We start from the raw sequence: 19,276 nt of genomic DNA on the forward strand, positions 1-19,276 counted from the left end.
ATATGTTCCTGTACCTGCTTTGAATAACTACGTTCAAAACATTGCCTATTCGTGACGAGAACTGCTGGTCCTGAAAACGATAATCTTGATTATAATGCAAAAAACCTGTTACTTTTTGTAAATTTAAAAATATTTAGTTATTATCATCATCAATGGCGTTATAACTCTTTGAGTGTCCTTGCGAGTGTTTTACTATTGCCTTCCATGTGTCGGTCCTGTGCTACTATCAGGGCCCCCGTAAGGGCTGCTGGCGCCTGTAAGCAAAAAAGGAATTTGGCGCCCCTTAGGCATTTTGCTTCATGTTTATTTATTGATTTCTTAGAAGGTAGGTCGATAGGTAGGTTCTTGAAATAAAGCAAAAAACTGAAGTTTAGAAGTCACGTTGAAGTTTTAATGAGTTTTCCCCGAAAAGTGCTTCATTTTTTTGGTTATTACACGTTGAAATATTCGACTTGGAATTTGACGAATAAGAAAGTTTTTCTCATGAGCTCCAATTTTGCTTTTACTAGGTCTATAGACTTCATGAATACACCTTTTTTTTTCGTTTTTTTTATAAGCTACATTTTTAATAACAATATTTTTCGATAAAATACTTAGTTTTTGAATTATGTACGAAAAACCGTCTAAAAACGTGTTTTTTTTTGTTTGTAAAATAAATTCACTCGCAAATTACTTAAAAATATTGATTCAGTTACAAAACTCTATAGAACAAAAGTTGATTAGAATTAGTCAGTGTATCCATTTATAGACTTATTTTACCTATATATTTTACCTATATTTTTTCACCACCGAGAAGGGGTGAGCAAAAGCAACCAACGACACAAGTCCAACTTTGAAATGGAGGGTAAGGGTAGAACCTACATCCAAACTTTCGTGTAATTCGTTGGTCACCCTGAAAATTACACGGTATCGCCGTATTGCACGTCCATTTACTGGGCGGTACAATGGAAAAATAAAAAATAACTGTTGTAGTAGCGATATTTTCTGAGACTTTGCTGTTGCAAATTCATCAGTTACATTTATACCATCAAAAATTTCTTGTTCAATTGCCAATATTGCTAGACTAGACAATCGTTCTTGAAGCATTGTCCAAATGATTTTTAACTTTGAAAAAGATCGGTCGCCAGCAGCTAAAGATACAGGTAATGGTAAAAGAATTCTTAGTGAAATGCTTACGTTTGGATGGTTGAAGATTAAATTGTTTTCAAATATATATGTCAGTATCATCAGGTAATGAAAATAACTTTTTAATTTCATTAAACAAATCATTGGAGTCTATACCTATCCTTATTATCCTGATCTGTCAGTCATTCTTCAAGAACAAAATAACGTTTTAAAAGATCGCTGTCACTTAATTTAAATATGTTTCGTATGTATTTATTATTTATACCTAATCCTATTTAATTTCTTAACTTTTGTTTTAAAATAAATTTTTATTTTTTTGCAAATTATTTTTAAATTTTTGACGCCTGGGTTTTGGCGTCCCTAAAGGATGACGCCCGTGTGCATTGCACACTTTGCACATATGGTAGCGGGGGCCCTGGCTACTATTTCCCATTGTCTCACTCCCATTTTCGCCAGATCCTCTCTGACTGCATCTTTCCACCTTTTTCTAGGCCGTTCTACAGACTTTCTCCCATCTGGCCTCTCCCCGAGCAGCTATGGCTGGTTTGATTTTTGGATAAATTTTTCGCATGGCATATTCTAAGGCCAGGTTAAACAACAATGGGGACAACGGATCTCCCTGTCTCAGTCCAGAATTTAAACAGAAAGCATTTGATATTTCCCCACCTCTTCTAACTTGTGCAAAGAAGTTACTTAATAGAGGGCAAGTTACGTAATAGAGGGCAAGTCAAGAAAAGTCGCTTCTTTGCCGAATAAAGTATACTATTTTTTCTTCAAACGTAGCAATTTTCAACCATAAATAGTACAATTCATACGCTATTTTTACTCGAAATTAACTGTGACAACTATCAAAGTCGTCTAGATGTTAGAAATTAAAATAATTAAGTCGTCGGTGGGATTTGCGTCTCCCTGGTTACAGTTGTTTGACAGTTGTCTAGTTATTTAAATTTAAACGATGCAAGCGCATACACGGGTCACTCTTTACGACGAACTTCAGCAACACTTTTAATTGATGGAGGCGGAAATCTAGAATGTCTCAAACGACATGGGGGCTGGAAATCAAGCACGGTTGCCGAAGGATATATAGATGATTCAATAAGAAATAAGAACGATAATGCTCAAAAAATTTTAAACCCTCATGATTCGCCAACATCGGGAATGATTGCTGAAAGTTGTGCTCGACCATCAGTATCATCAACAATTACCAATGCGTATCAAGAGTCGGGAACATTTTTGCACGGTTTCAATTTTGAAAATGCCTCATTAACTAATTGTACTTTTAATATTACTATAAATAAAAATGATGTTTAATTGTTGTTAATGACATTTGCATTGTTGCTTTGTGACATGTTTCATATTGTTGCAACATTTTTCCCTCCACCGTAAAGAAATGGGAAAAAAAACTGCTGCCGGCGGAGACACCAAACTTTGACAGGATCAAGTTAGATAAGTAATGTCATCATTATTTGACGTTTGAAGAAAAAATTATTTACCCGATTAGGAAATACTATACATACATGATTCCATTGTTTTTGTGATAGAAAATTTGACATGCAAACCACGTTTGAGACAGCACAAACGAAAATTTAGTGAAATCGTTCCTATTCATAACCTTACTTATTGAATTAAAGAACGAGATCAACAATAAAGTCTATCGATATTGAAATGGCTTGGTTTCTGTACACTTGTAACATTTTACATATTTACTTTAATCCTGTCTGGCATTGTTCTTACTAAGGACTGATACTAGGCAGGGTCGAAACTATCTCATAATTCACCAATTTTGTTTTCAAGTCAGTGCACAATTTCTGTTTTATCGTATGCCACAATGTCTCAATAACATTAAGGTCTGGACTGTTGGAAGTCCATGAGCAGACTTTAATGCTATTGTCTCCAAATCATTTTTAGTTGGTATTTGGTATGGCATGCGTATGCTGAACCGTTTTACTGGAATATAAAATTCAAGTCTGGGTAGATGTTTTTTCAAAATTTCTTGATACTTTTCTGCGTTAATTGTACCTTCCTCCACCACCTCATATCTTCCTCTCCGTTGGTGATATGCACCTTGAAATCATAATTTCTTTATGACACTTCAGTTTTTTTGAGGCAATCATTATGGAATGTTTAATTTCTACTTCTGATAATCCGTTTTCGAAAGTCCTCTATATAAACATCAAATTAGGATATTTGATTGAATATGACTCAGGACCAGTCACCTGCTTAAAATCCAGTTGCCTGTTCCGTATGTCAACGTTGGCTTATATATTATTTTGTATATTGTCTCTTCGTCTTTCTTGACATTTCTTTGTTGCTGAGGAATATTTAGTCCTTAACTAACTTTCCTGCCCTCTCTAGTCCTAGTCTGTTGTTGAGATGGTCCTCGATGCTACCTATGATATTTATTATTAAAAAAATGCCAAGTTTCTTGTAAAAGGTATATATTAAAATACCCTAAATAAGGGTCAAAATACAAAACGTTTTCGGATTAAGGAATCCATCATCAGTGTTTAAAAGCCCTAAAATTAAGTATAACCTAATTAAATGAGATAAAAGTTAAAATTGACAGAGGTTTTCAAGAACAAGAGGTCATACTTACAAAATTTGCATGCCTGAGCCACCAAAATGTATAGGGTAAAAACCCTTTAAATGTAAATAATAAAGATGTTTTACATATTTATATAAAATTCATCGGATGTAATAGATAAACCTGGATGTTACCCAGGGCAACACAGGACTCTCCCCACGTGGTTGGAACTTTTTTTGGTGAAAACCTCACATATTGGATTTCAATGGCCAACTGACAAGTGAATTAAAGAGCAACCCGAAATGACACCAAGAACTGTCAATGTAACCTAGTTGTAATATTACTTCAGCCACAACGTTAAAGATTAATTTAAATGTTTTAAGATAAAAAACAGTATCAAATTTACAAATAGTAAAAATAAAAGATGTTCACAAAATATGAAAGATTTTTTCCCTAGAAATAATGCATTAATTAAGTATTCAAAATAGGGAAATGAAATGTTTACGTTACAGGAAGTTATGCAGTCAACAATACCAATAGGTGTTGTATTAGTGGTATAAAATTGTCAATACGATTAGACAAATAATGGTAAAGGCCTTATACTAGGAGCACAAAATAGTATGTAATGTGTACATAATATGTGTACGATTTTAAGAGTATTGATGAAATGATAATTGTTTAATGACTGATAACTTACTTGGTAGTCGACCCAACATAAATTGTATAAAGATAGAAAAAGTGATATGATAATTGTAAAAATACTGTTTTGTTTTTATCTGATATTTATCTGAAAATGAGACTAAAGTAACTTGATGAAACTGAGTCCTCCAGAGACCTGACATCAAGTCTGACATCGAGTCTCTGGAGGACTCAGTTTCATCAAGTTACTTTAGTCTCATTTTCAGATAAATATCAGATAAAAACAAAACAGTATTTTTACAATTATCATATCACTTTTTCTATCTTTATACAATTTATGTTGGGTCGACTACCAAGTAAGTTATCAGTCATTAAACAATTATCATTTCATCAATACTCTTAAAATCGTACACATATGTACACATTACATACTATTTTGTGCTCCTAGTATAAGGCCTTTACCATTATTTGTCTAATCGTATTGACAATTTTATACCACTAATACAACACCTATTGGTATTGTTGACTGCATAACTTCCTGTAACGTAAACATTTCATTTCCCTATTTTGAATACTTAATTAATGCATTATTTCTAGGGAAAAAATCTTTCATATTTTGTGAACATCTTTTATTTTTACTATTTGTAAATTTGATACTGTTTTTTATCTTAAAACATTTAAATTAATCTTTAACGTTGTGGCTGAAGTAATATTACAACTAGGTTACATTGACAGTTCTTGGTGTCATTTCGGGTTGCTCTTTAATTCACTTGTCAGTTGGCCATTGAAATCCAATATGTGAGGTTTTCACCAAAAAAAGTTCCAACCACGTGGGGAGAGTCCTGTGTTGCCCTGGGTAACATCCAGGTTTATCTATTACATCCGATGAATTTTATATAAATATGTAAAACATCTTTATTATTTACATTTAAAGGGTTTTTACCCTATACATTTTGGTGGCTCAGGCATGCAAATTTTGTAAGTATGACCTCTTGTTCTTGAAAACCTCTGTCAATTTTAACTTTTATCTCATTTAATTAGGTTATACTTAATTTTAGGGCTTTTAAACACTGATGATGGATTCCTTAATCCGAAAACGTTTTGTATTTTGACCCTTATTTAGGGTATTTTAATATATACCTTTTACAAGAAACTTGGCATTTTTGTGATTTATGGTATACAGCCAGCTACAGGAAGTTTATTTTCCTCGTGGATTTTATATTTATTATTGTTCCCAGGTATTTGGGTAATATGTTTCTTTGCTTTATTTTTTGTAAATTTATCATCACTTCAATTAGGTCTTCCGTACCTTTTGCCCTTGTTTGATATTTTCATATATAATATATAAGCTAGTTTTCTACAGCTGCCGCCGCTTCTCGCATCCTAATTTCCAGCGTTTTCTGTCGAAGCAGTCTTCAGTTTTTAGGTCCTTGGCGGTCATTGCATCTTCGACATCTTCTCTCCAGGATCGTCTTGGTCTACCTCGTTTTCTTCTAGTGGGTGGAGTCCATTTTTCTATTTTTTTCGGCCATCTATTTTCAGGCATTTTCTGAAGGTATCCATACTAGTTGAGTCTTTTGGTTGGTCCATCTAGGTTGTAAAAACAGCAAATAGATTAGCAGGATGCCTGAACAACACTATCTGACTTAACCGACACATTAACTGTGAGATGAAATCAAGAACCTATAAGGCCATTATTGGTCTTATAATGGCCTTATAGGTTCGCACCAGAATCAAGACCCGACACAGTCAAAACACAAAGTATGCTGGAAACAGCAGAAATGAGAATCCTCAGAAGAATGACTGGAAACATGGTGAAAGATCAAAATAAGGAGTGACGAGATTACAACAAAATGTAATGTACAGGGTAAAAATAAGTGGATACTAAATAGATAAAAAGAATGAAACAATCACATCAGCAAAATGGCGGAAACAAGAATCGTTAAAATAGCAAGGGCAAATCATTAAGTGGTAGAAAAATATCGGCCGACCAAGCAAGAGTGATAATCTTCCATAGTGGCAACAAGCTGCCAATAAACAAAAAAAAAATTGATAACTGATGAAGCTGATGAACTATTGGGATTTTCCCATTGATTAAAAAAAATTGTTTAAATAAAGGAAACATTAAGACGAAGAAAAATAATTTATTGTGGTTAATTGGTGAAGCTATCCAAAGTCGTTCACAAAAAATCAATACACAAAAATTATTTGTTGCAATGTGTTTAGACAATTTATGAAAAATACCATAATCGTCCCATAGTAATTTTTATGGGACAACGATATGTACTAAAAAACATATCCAATTAATTAAAATGAAATAACCGACCAAGTATTTAGGTCGTTCGATAAAAACCCATTGTTTCCAATCAAAATCAAAACATACGAATCGAAAAACAAAACGGCGATCAATCTCCTCAGCAACTTCTCTTAGTCCATGTTGTGAGGCTTCTGCCGTATAAAAATTTTCTGATTCGGTTTCTACCTACAAAAATATTTTGCGAAGCCAAAAAAGGTGATAGGTGTGGATCCCGCGTATGAAAAAAAAGTTGATTAATAGCAAGCTGAAAATTTGTTAATAGCTTAAGGGTATCTAGTCGGATAAATTTTGATATATGGGAACACTGGAACAGGGGCAGTTTTAATTTTGGAACAGGTTAAAAATTTGGAACGGTCAGACCACGAAAACGGCACATTGATTTTGTCCGACAGAACAGACTTAAACTCTCCGAACAGAGATTAAACTCCCATGCAAAACTCAGACTGCTATTTATCACCTGTCATAATTTCTGTCATTTGACATATTCTACATGTTCCACTCATTAAAACGCCCATTTGGTGATAAATAGCAGTCTGATTTTTGCATGCGAGTTTAATCTCTGTTCGGAGAGTTTAAGTCTGTTCTGTCGGACAAAATACATGTGCCGCTTTCGTGCTCTGACCGTTCCAAATTTTTAACCTGTTCCACAATTAAAACTGCCCCTGATCCAGTGTTCCCATATATCAAAGTTTATCCGACTAGACACCCTTAAGCTATTAACAAATTTTCAGCTTGCTATTAATCAACTTTTTTTTCATACGCGGGATCCAGACCTATGATTTTTTGAAGTTGTTTTAAAAAATTGTTTAAACAATTCTGTCCAAAAATTTCACCCGGGATCCTTCTGATTTGTTTAAAGGGGACATTTTTGTTTAGAAAGAAGGCATTTGAGAGGGGCAAATTAAAGGACGTTATCCATTTATGGTACGCAACAGAGGTAGCTCTAGGTTTAAGTAAAACGATAGAAAATATCTACCAGAACAACACAATAAAAGTAAAAGTAGAAGAACTAACTGACCCAATTGAAGCTGGCAATGGGATAAGACAGGGAGATTCCCTGAGTCCTCTATTGTTCAACCTAATCATGGATGAAATAATAAAAAAAAATAAAAAAAGTTAAGAACTAAAAAAGGATACCGAATGGGAGAAAAACAACTTAAATTAATCTGCTACACAGACGACGCAATACTAATCTCTCAAAGTGAAGATGATATATACAAATTTAACATGTTAATTTCCCCCAAAAAGACCAAATGCATGGTTATAACAGCAAATCTACTAAGATGTAAATTAGAGCTGGAAGGTCAGATAATAGAACAGGTCATGGGGTTCAAATATCTAGGCATCACACTATCCAGCTACGGAAAGCTCCAAACAGAAGTGGAAGATCAAGTGAATAGAGCAAACAGAGTCGCAGGTTGCCTGAATGAAACAATATGCAGAAATAAAAATATCGGAAAAGAAATGAAAGACAGAATTTACAAAACAGTCATCAGACTAATAATGACATACGCTGTAGAAACACGACTTGATACAGAGAAGACAAAAAGAATGCTAGAAACAGCAGAGATGAAAACCCTTCGAAAAATCGATGGTAAGACAATATGGCATAGAGCTAGAAGTGCAGATATACGACAGGGATGCAAGGTGGACAACGTTAATAACTGGGTAAAAAACAGAAGAGTAGAACGGAACGACCATATAAGCCGAATGAAAACAAAATAGAGTAGTAAGGACAGCGAGAGACGGTTCCCTAATAGGAAGACGATCAGAGGGAAGACCACGAAAACGATGGAACGACAACTTACTAGAGGCACATTGAAAAAACAGACAGAGTAATGTCTACACAAAAAGAAGAAGAAGGGTCATTTTTGCACAGAAACCCACAAGGGAACCGAATCAGAAACTTTTTCTTACGGGAATGGTCTCATATCACGGAGTAATATGAATCGAAAAACAAAACAGCGATCAATCAATCTCTTTAACAACTTCTCTTTATTTCTACGAAGCGGATGTTGTGCCCCGAGCCGATGATATATCAAAGAATGCAGCTCCAGATGTACTTTCTTTAGCTCGAGGGGAATTTTTTTAACTTCACGAGATTGAAGATGATATCCGATACGTTCGTTAAAGAGTTTTTTGCTCCGGCTGCGACGCGTTTTCCTTTTTTTGTCCAAATATAGATTGCCTTACACCGGCAAGGAATCGAGAGAAAGGAGAAATGGAATGTGGCGTGTGAATTAAGTGAAAAAACACGCATTTTAATGTGCATACTTATTTCAAATCAAACGTTAATACACATACGAAGACAAGATGAAAAGCTCTCTTTCTCATAGACCTTGAGCCCACACTAAAAAAATGATTACCTTCCTCATGAAACTTCGTTTATTCAGTTATTTATGTCAAGTTGGACAACTTTTCTAATTCGGAAAATTTTCGGGAGAGGGGGGTTTCGTAAATATAGAGGTTTCTAAACTTTGGAGGTCCGACAACAGGAGTAGGTACCCTTAAAAAATTGTGGAACAATGTTACCACTAAATTGTAAGTATTTTTATCAAACAATCCTGGGCCCTGATTCTAAATAAAATTTCGACACTAAACAAGTCGCTTTCAATATGGCGACGTCGAAATGCGACTGTGCGAGCCTTGTGGATTTTAGTTGAACTAACGAAATGACGTCACGAAATAGCGACTATCGAAATTAATAGCGACTCCAAAAAAGTGGTTGATTATAATTTCGATGTCGAAATTATTTGACACGGAGATGAATGAATGGCCAAAAGCGAGGTTAGGTTTAGTTTAGATGTGTTTTGTTTATTTCTTGCAAGGAAAACTAAAGCAAAAGGTAATGGTATGGCTGGGTTTAATTGAAATTTGCTTGTTTTGAGGAATTAGATAGAATAGTATTAAATTAGAAATATAATAATTGAGAATGTCCACAACATGAATCATCAACTCAATGAAAGATGTAAGGTAATAATCTGGGAAAATTAGTAAAAAACAAGGAAAATTAATTACCAGCTATTTTATTGCTGGATATGCTGAAATCAAATCTTAAGATTTCCTATATTAGTAATATAGCTGTGCAAAGTCCACAGAAAGTGTGCTATTTTGTTTATAAACAAATTAGCGCTCCGAAATCTTTTTTTTAATTATTGCTCTATAACTCCGAAAATTTTAACTTTAAACCAAAACACTCGCATAAAAATTGACAGTAATTTAATTCTGCACATTGATAATTTATTCCAATTTCCTTCGACGGAAATTTTCCTCGGAAAATTCGGGTTTTCCAAACAAAATCTTTAATTTTCAACTAAAATTTGAGAGAAGTAATTATTTATCAATAATTAAATAATTTGGTGACAGTGACATAAATCTTTTTTGTTATGAGTGTCTTGAAGATATGAAAATTTGTATGTACAAAGAGGACCGGAATTAAAAGGTATCTAATGGTTCAAAGATTAAAATCCTGTTGTTTATAACTCTGTCGCAAATGCCGGTCAAATTTGACCGGTTATACCTGGAATCACTCCTCGCAATTCAATTTTTTTTTCTTCGAAAAGGGCACAGAAGCCGTGCCCTTTTCAACAGCGTTAACTTAATTTCATTTAATCTAATATTTTCTGAGGGGTTCTATTTGTTTATAAGCCAAAAAAATGTTTCTTTATAACATTCCTGAGACCGCTCAAATGGTCCAATTTCAATCCTGTAAGGTACGTTGAATAGGTATAGTGCTTTTTTATACGAAAATCATAGTTATTCTGGTGTATTTATTCTGGTGTATCATAATCTTTCTGGTTATTATTTCGACCGAAATTTTTTAATTAACATTTTAATTATCGCTAAACTATTGGTTAGATTGTCGCCGGTCTCCTGATATACAGAGAGGGGCTAAATTATGGAATAAATTCATTTTCTCTAAAATGGACGATTTTAGAGAAATTAAATTTTTTTGGCATATATTTCAAACTGGTGACGTCATCTATCCGAGCGTGATGACGTAATCGATTATTTTTTAAATAGGAATAGGGGTTCGTGTTGTAGCTCATTTACAAAGGCGTTCAATTCTCTATTCAGTATAGCGCTTTTCATTCACAGTCATTTATTTCGAGCTTCTGTCATATTTCGTATAATCCGTAAATATTAATATTATACACAGGTTATTCAACATATGACAGGAGCTCGAAACAAATGACAATCGATGAAAAGCCCTATTATAAACATTAATATCATTATTTATACAGGGAGGCCAAAAAAATGTTTGAATTAAATTAATTGACGCAAGAAGAACAATGCATGTAATTTATTTAACTCAAAATACATTCTATTGCTGTCAGAAAATAGAAAAAAATGTTTATTTTGCAAATAAACATTGCTTTTAGCTTAAATTAAATGTTCAAACTGCCAATAGGTAGTAGGGAGGCTGTTTGTGATTTAATTTAAGCGAAAAGAAATGTTTATTTGTGAAATAAACCTTTTTTTCTATTTTCTGACAGCAGTACAATGTATTTTGAGTTAAATAAATTACATACATTCTTCTTTTTGCGCCAATTAATTTAATTCAAAAATTATTTTTTGGCAACCCTGTATAAATACCTAATGATATTAATGTTTATATTACTGAATAGAGAATTGAACGCCCTTTCAAATGACCTACCACACGACCCCTATTCCCATTAACAAAATTATCGATTACGTCATCACGCTCAGATGGATGACGTCACTAGTATGAAATATATGCCAAAAAATTGTAATTTAAAAATAAAAATCGACCTCTATCGGGATTTTGCTCCAAAATTGTCTGTTTTAAAGAAATGAATTTATTCCATAATTTAGCCCCTTTGTATAATCTACTGTAATAAATCTTTTATGTCATCAATTATTTAATTATTAATAAATAATTAGGTACTTCCCTAAAATTTTAATTGAAAATTGCAGATTTTTTGGGAAACCTCGGATTTTCTGAGTAAAATTTTTGTTGAAGGAAATCGGAAAAAAAAAATAACTTTTGTGCAGAACTAAATTACGGTGAATTTTTATTTGAGTGTTTTTGGCTCAAAGGAAAAATCTTAGGAGTTACAGAGCATGCACTAATTGAAAAAAAAAAAGAAGATTTTGGAGTGCTAATTTGTTTATAAATAAAATAACACACTTTCTGCGGACTTGTCATACCCCATATTACTAATATATGCAATCTTAAGATTCGATTAGGGCAATAAAATAGCTGGTAAATAATTTTTCCCAAAAATGGCATTTTTTCGATAATTTTCCCAGACTATCAACAAATTCCAATAAACCGGAGCGCCAACCCAAATTCTGAGTAGTGTCAACATGATAAGGTTAATATCCCCAGTTGTAACTAATATCGAAATGAATAAGAATCGCGCTGTCATGGCGGTGTCGAAATGAAATTGCGACTGTCGAAATGAATTAGAATCAGGCCCCTGCTAAACTTTGGTGTGTTCGGGAGGGCACGTATAACGGTGGGTCGTAAAATGTATACCCTCACAGCACAGCTCATTTTGTGCAGGATTGTTATTTTGATAAAAATATTTAAAATCAACTGGTAATATTGTCCGACCAATTTTTAGGGGTACTCCAGTTGTCGGTTTAAAAAAAGTTTAAAAAAAGGGGTCCGCCACTGGATGCCTGGCTACATGTCATAAATCCTCCTCCTCGCTAAATTATATGATGAGTCCAAAACACCTGCTCTAATGAAAATGCATTTCAGGAAGAAAAAAACCTGAAAGCTAACAAGTTTTTACGAAAAAAATATTGTTGTATAATTTTTTTGGGAAAAATTTAGAAAATAAATTTATATCAGAGACCACGAAATTATAGATTTTCATCGCCATGTATATGACCAAAAATTGTAATAGGATAATTTAGTTAGTAATCAGTGTTTTCGCGGAAAAGTGAAATCGTTAAGAAGGTGGTTTTCTTAATGGGTTTTTGAACGGACTTAAACAATGGTGCGGTCAGATTAGACAATACCGTTTATTTCGCTTTGCAATGGACAATAAGACATTTTATAAAAAATTCGAAGAAGGTTAAGCGGTAAACAAATTTATTGAGTTTAGAATGCAAGGCTTTTTGTTTAGCATTTTGAAACAACTAAAGTAATTTGATATCTCCGAGAATTTAACAAAATGGAAAGTGTATAAGAATTAAATTGGTTCTTAAGAAATGATAATATGGATGTAGTGGGTCGAAAGGATGTTTTGTGATTGGTGGAAAAGGATGGATGGAAGGGATGAGAGTGTTGAGTCTGATTTTGACGAGAGAAAAAATAGGCACTGTGTAATGAATGTCTGGAGACAGGAGTTCAGTTTTTGAAAAGTGAGAAGCCAGTGTAAAGTGGTGAAGTTGGCCTTTGCGAGCAGAATCGAGTTGAAACGAAATCGTTGACCGAGTTGAGAAGTTTATTTTCCTTGTGTTTCCTTCCGAGGAAGATTCCTGTTTCTGTCTGGAACGAGTAGCCGATTGGTATCTATTTGCACAAGATATCGAGCAGAGAAAACTGAGTCAAGAATTCGAGCGAGTCCTGTTTGTTTGTTTGAGAAGCAGTTTGGACGAGAGGGACCTTCAGCAACATCCTAAGAGTACGTGTGGGAGAATCGAGGACGACGCAATCCGGGAAAAGAAGTAGTAAAGAAACAAAAAGGTTAGTCAAATCATTTATGAAACGGAGAGAGTTTGTTTATATCCACACCATATTTGCTTCTTTTTGCATTGAACAGTTCTATAACATAATTAGTCATTCCAAATTTTAAAGAAGAGATAAGTAATCAATTCAAAAGGAGAAAAGTAAATTTTATTAAATTTTGTAAGAATAAATAACGAATTATTTAAATAAAATTTTTTTTTGTTAAGGAGATATCAGAATTTAAGCTTAATTTAGTAGATGTAAATAATATTTTTTAACATTTATATGACATTGAGTGTGTTTAATTTCCCTGTTTTGTCCTGGATGGAGTAAGCAACTAGAGATACCAGAAGCCACAAACCAAAGGTAAAGCATAAACAATAAAATAGCCCTGAGAATAAAGTTTATTAGAAAATTTAATTTAAATTTGGTTTTGTTTTATTAAGCAGTAATTAAAATAATTGAGTAATTAATTAAATTAAGAATTTGCTCATCAATCTCATAAAAGAGAGAAATACAGAGCATAACAATATATTACCCATTGTCAGTTATAAACAAGGAATTTCGCAGATTGAACAAAAAAAAACAAAATAACAACATAAGAAATCCAGAAACGCTTACAGGAAGTAACTTAAAGATGATTCTTCTTCTTCTTGTGTCACTCCTATTGGAGATTGGAAATCATCAAGGCTACCCTGACCTTGTTTATAGCTGACCTAAAAAGTTCATTAGTCGTGCAGCCAAACTACTCTCTAAAGATGATTGTAAAGGGCTTTGTAAAGGTAACAACCAATATACTGAGAACTATCCTGTCCAAAACCAAACCTAACAGCATACAAGAGAGATTACACAACTGCATCTATAAAATAATCTGTGAATGCAACACTTTTTTTGTTGGAAAAACCGCAAGACCAGTAAGTGTCAGGATAAACGATCATGAAACATACATCAAAAACAGAAGACTTTGACACATCATAGATATGCAATCTGTGAATGCAACGCTTTTTATGTTGGAAAAACCGCAAGACCAAGACCAGTAAGTGTCAGGATAAACGATCATGAAACATACATCAAAAACAGAAGACTTTGACACATCATAGATATGCAATTCCAGTATTTTCTGTCGAAGCAATCTTTAGTTTTTAAATCTTTGGCGGTCATTGCATCTTCGACATCTTCTCTCCAGTCATTTTTTTCTGGTGAAGACTGGATCTTAATAATAATAATAATAAAAAAACAAAATACATGGTAATCAGTAAACGCGAAATACCAAGCACAGAGCTTTTAGATAAACAGCCAATCGACAGGATCGATAGCTATGGTTCATTCCACCAACATACGCCTGTTTTGGATTATCGCGACAACGAATATTTCAGTGTGCAACATAAGAAGTACGAAAGTAAATGGCTCTAATAATTATTCCAATAAACAGCAATGTAATTTGCAATTTATTTTCGTTCTTCATATTTTGCACAATAAAATATTCGTTGTCGAAATAATCCAACACAGGCGTATATTCGTGGAATAGGGTATAGCATGTTACTTTGTAAACAAAATTGTTAATAAATAATTTGTTTATTTCATTTAGGATTATTAATAGTGTAATTAATCTTATGTCCCCCCTAATTAACCCTATATCGTCATAGGGAAAAATATTCCAAACATTTTGTGAGTCACTGGTGTGTACGTACATAAAACCTATATGTAATTACAAAATTTGTTTGGAATGCTTTTCAATAATAAATATGTAATTATAGCGTATCCTGCATAGAACTGGTTAACAATAGGAGTTTTTGTTATCTACATAATATAAATACCTACAGTAAATATTTGCCATGGTTTATAAAAACATAAATAATGACATAAATACACAAAACTCAGTAATGATGTTACTTTACCTTCAATAAACAAATGCAAAAATTCGTCCATTCTTCTTTTGATGACTATTCTACAGTTGGAGAGTAGAAGTAGATTGTTGTGATACATATGAAGGAAAATACGTTCACAGTCTAACACCAAAATTTTTGAACTCAGGAACAAGTATGCACAGGCGGTGTTTATGATCTATTGAATAAAAAATCTTTACATTTCAATTTAGATCACACTCTTAGAAAAGTCATACGAAATAGAAAACATACTGACACAGAAACATTGCTGGCATCATTCTTGAGGAGATGAACTCAACAATGATGATACCAAACCTCATCATAACTAAGAAAATTAATACAATCTATACTCATAGAGGTCTAGATGTTCACCAACATGGCCCGCTAACCAGATGGACTGACAAGAGACATATGGAAAGAGCTGAGCGAGCCCTATATCCAGCAGTGGACGTGTATAGGTTAGTGATAATCAGAGGTCAAGAGTAATGTCAAGAGATAGAAGAGCTGAAACGAAGACACGATAGCTGAAACTTGACAATTTGAACCAAAGTCCCGAAATCACTAGAAGAGCAAGATTGGAGTGGGCAAGATTTGGAAAACTCAGTTGGTTTCTTCAGAATACCTCAATACTCGAGGAGTACAGTGTTCAACCACTGCATCCTTACTCTCATGACATATGGATATCAAATTTCGACTCTAACCAAGACAGTATGAATAAACTAGGCAAAACAGAAAAGGCAATGGAAAGGGTGATGTTATGTATATGGCTCTCTCTCTCTCTCTCTCTCTCTCTCTCTCTTATCGTTTCCCCATTACTGAGGATCGTGATTTCTTCTAATATTCCTAACAATGTTTCTCCATTGGTCTCTATCTTCAGCTGCTCTAAGAGCTTCGCAGAATGAGTTTCCAGCTGAGTTCTTTATTTGGTCGGACCATCTAGTTGGTGATCGTCCTCTTGATCTTCTCCCCAGAACATTTCCAGAAACAATTAATTTCTCCAAACTGTCATCACCTCTGCGAACCACGTGACCAAAGAATTGCAGAATTCGTTGCAGACATATTGTGGACAGCCTTTTTTTAATCTTGAGTTGGTTTAAAATGGAAACGTTTGTCCTATGAGCTGTCCAAGGTATGTGCAGCATTCTTCTCCAGCACCACATCTCAAAGGCATCAATTTTTTGGCGCTCGTATGCGCGAAGAGTCCAAGTCTTTGCTCCGTATAGAAATATTGAGAATACAAGGGCATTCACCAGTCTCTTGACATTTTGAGAGATAGATCTGTCTTTCCAAACTTTAGTTAGGCGACTCATCGCATTTTTTGCCATACCAATACGTCTCCAAATTTCTGCTTCACAGTTACCATCGTTAGTTATACTAGACCCGAGATAGACAAAGGTGTTTACTATCTGGTATTCCTGTAATACGTTAGTCAGTTGAATAGCGTCGAATTTGTCGACCACCATTATTTTTGTCTTAGCTTTATTGATTTTCAGACCAACTTTATTGCTTTCGTACTCAACTCTTCGCAGGAGATCAAACATTTCTTGCTCATTTGTTGCTATAAGTGTAGTGTCATCAGCAAATCTTAATTGGAGATTTTCCTACCAGCTACTGTTACTCCACCGGCCCATCCTTTTAAAACCACGTAAATGACGGTCACATAGAAAGAGAAACAACTGGGTAAGATCAAAAACAAAAGTCAAGGATATTACAACAAAAATTGCCAAAGTCAAATGGAGCTTCGCAGGCCATACTGCTAGACAAAAAGACCTACTTTGGAACGCCACAATACAACACTGGAGACCTTACAAAGGTAGACGACCAAGAGCACAGATGAGATGAGTAGATGACATCACAAATTTGAAATATATTGCTCAGAATAGAGATCAATTGAAGGAGTTGGAGAAGCCTATGTACAAAAATAAACGATAAAGTAAGTCGATGTAGTAAGTGGGCAAGTAAAATGGGGAAAAGCCATAATATGGTAGAGAATCACAAGAGGTAAAAAAAATAGTGTAAAATATGAAAGTTAGTCCTGACATAATTGGCAGAGATACGATGGGACGAATGAAGTGGAAGGTTGTCAGTAGTACATTGTGTGACAGAAAAATGCCAATGAAAATGAAATAAAACAGCCATAAGAAGGAAGATCACTAACTATAAGTGGCGGAAATGAGAATGTTAGCTGGATGAGTGGAGTGTCAAATAAAGGATACAATTTAGAATAGGAATATTAAGAGAAGCCTTGTGGCTGTGGTGGCGCCAATTGATGCCAAATTAGAAAAGCATGGGTATTGATGTTGGTAGGTAAGTAGGTATGATCCAAGATTAACACTTATGGTGAAATGTCACACTTGGAAAATGCGGAATGCAAGAACTAAACCGAACTAGCCAGAAAAACGATGCAAAACCTGGAGAAAAGAAGTTTCAAACAAAAATACTGCGAATTAAGTTTAATTTGCCATTACCTTGAGTGTAAATAACTCGTGACATTAAGTTAGAAAAAAAATGAAAGTAGGCAATTCCTATCATCGCCATCAAATATATTTGTTTGCGTTGAACATACCACATACTCCAAAGTTATTAATATTACAATTAAATTGTCATTTCTGTGCATTAACTGAAAGAAATCTCTTACGCAATGACTGCAAATATCACTTAAACACAAACAAATAAACCATATACAGAAATGCCCTAAGGACAAAATAAAAGAGTTATGAGATGTTGGTATTTACTCCGTCACTGGAGGTTGATCAAAAAATGAGAGATACACACCGTAACACACAACTTAGAGCCGTAACCGTAACCGTTTTTTATGCAGAATCAAACACTGATCAATCCGTCAATGTTATTCTCCGACTGACCGATCACGCTCTCGCGTTTTTTTGTTTTGCATTGCACATAAATTACTAACTTTACAACTAATAGTAGTACTTGGTACCTACTGAGGTATAGCCATGTAGAGATGGAAAGTTACTTTTGAGAAAATTTGCTAGTAAAACAATGGGAACTGTATCGTTCTTTTTTGTGACATCCTATCATTATTTTTTCTGCTATTTCTGTGCAGTGCTTTATACCTGACCGTATGTGTGAGCGTGTCGAAAGCTCTATGCAGGTCCACAAAGCATATTATAGAGAGGAGAGTTGAATTCTTGCGACTGTTATACGATTACTGTAAGTGTAATTAACTATTTAGTTTTGATGGGAAATAAGCCACAATTTTACTAAAAAAATGACTTTATTAACGTTTCGACGTCCAAATCGGATGCCGTTGTCAAAATACAAAAAATATTAATGAATTAAACAAAAATGTTGTTGTTGCTTAGTAAAAAAATTCTTCTAATAATTTATTTAATCTAACCCATTTACATCGGCAGTTCAGACATACAGGGTGTTAGTAAATAAGTATGAAAAATTTTAAGAGCTAATTCTACATGAAAAATTAATGCCAGTTTGCTCTATAAACAAATGTCCGCAAATGCTTAGTTTCGGAGATACGGGGTGTTGAAATTTTTATTTCAAACTGCCAATTTATTTATTGCTCTAAGATCAGTTGAACTATGAAAATGAAATTTGGTGAGTTTTAGGAGGTAGTTATTACGAATTTTATGACGTACAATTAAGAATTTTCTATTCATCATTGGCGCGCCTACGGGCAATGGTCTGAATTATTTTAAAGAAAAAAATAGTACGCCACTGAGATATTTCGAACTAGAAATTATTTTTAAATTCCACGTCTAATTTATGATAAAAAACCTTTCTTGCCTTTTTTCGTATGATGCACCGTTTTTATGCAGAAAAATAAAACATCTTGGCGCATATTTTTCATTTCTTAATACATCATTAAGAACTATCCAATATAATAATACTAAACTAGAATAATAACAGAAAATATTACTAATACCATTTCAACTAGGTGCAAAGCTGCAAGAAACGTTTAAAATGATCTCCTTTGCAGGTAACAGAAGAATTTTATATTCATCATTGGCGCGCGTACGGGTAATGGTCTGAATTTTTTGAAGAAAAAAATAGTACGCCACTGAGATATGTCAAACTAAAAATCATTTTTGAATTCCTCGTTCAATTTACGACAAAAAATCTTTCTTGCCTTTTTTTCATATGCGGCGCCATTTTTATGC

At 33.9% G+C, this 19,276-nt stretch overlaps 1 protein-coding gene across 5 annotated transcripts in view; it reads right to left on the minus strand.

Annotated features, from left to right (window-relative positions):
• Positions 1-19,276, minus strand: part of LOC114335056 (uncharacterized) — a 241,060-nt gene that overhangs the window by 24,466 nt on the left and 197,318 nt on the right. Inside the window, exons 1-2 of one of the 5 annotated variants that reach the window (XM_028285210.2) lie at positions 17,913-18,026; positions 15,150-15,315 (exon numbers count right to left, since the gene is read on the minus strand). The exons of 3 other annotated variants lie outside the window; for them this stretch is intronic. In XM_028285210.2, coding sequence (XP_028141011.1) covers positions 15,150-15,237 — 88 coding nt within the window. In that variant the 5' untranslated portion in view covers positions 15,238-15,315; positions 17,913-18,026. Of the gene's footprint in view, positions 1-15,149; positions 15,329-17,912; positions 18,027-19,276 lie in introns of those variants that run through there. One more of the 5 variants, XM_050651220.1, reaches the window with a different exon arrangement.

The sequence above is a fragment of the Diabrotica virgifera genome, chromosome 5, assembly GCF_917563875.1.
Source record: "Diabrotica virgifera virgifera chromosome 5, PGI_DIABVI_V3a".
NCBI classification, from domain to species: domain Eukaryota; kingdom Metazoa; phylum Arthropoda; class Insecta; order Coleoptera; family Chrysomelidae; genus Diabrotica; species Diabrotica virgifera.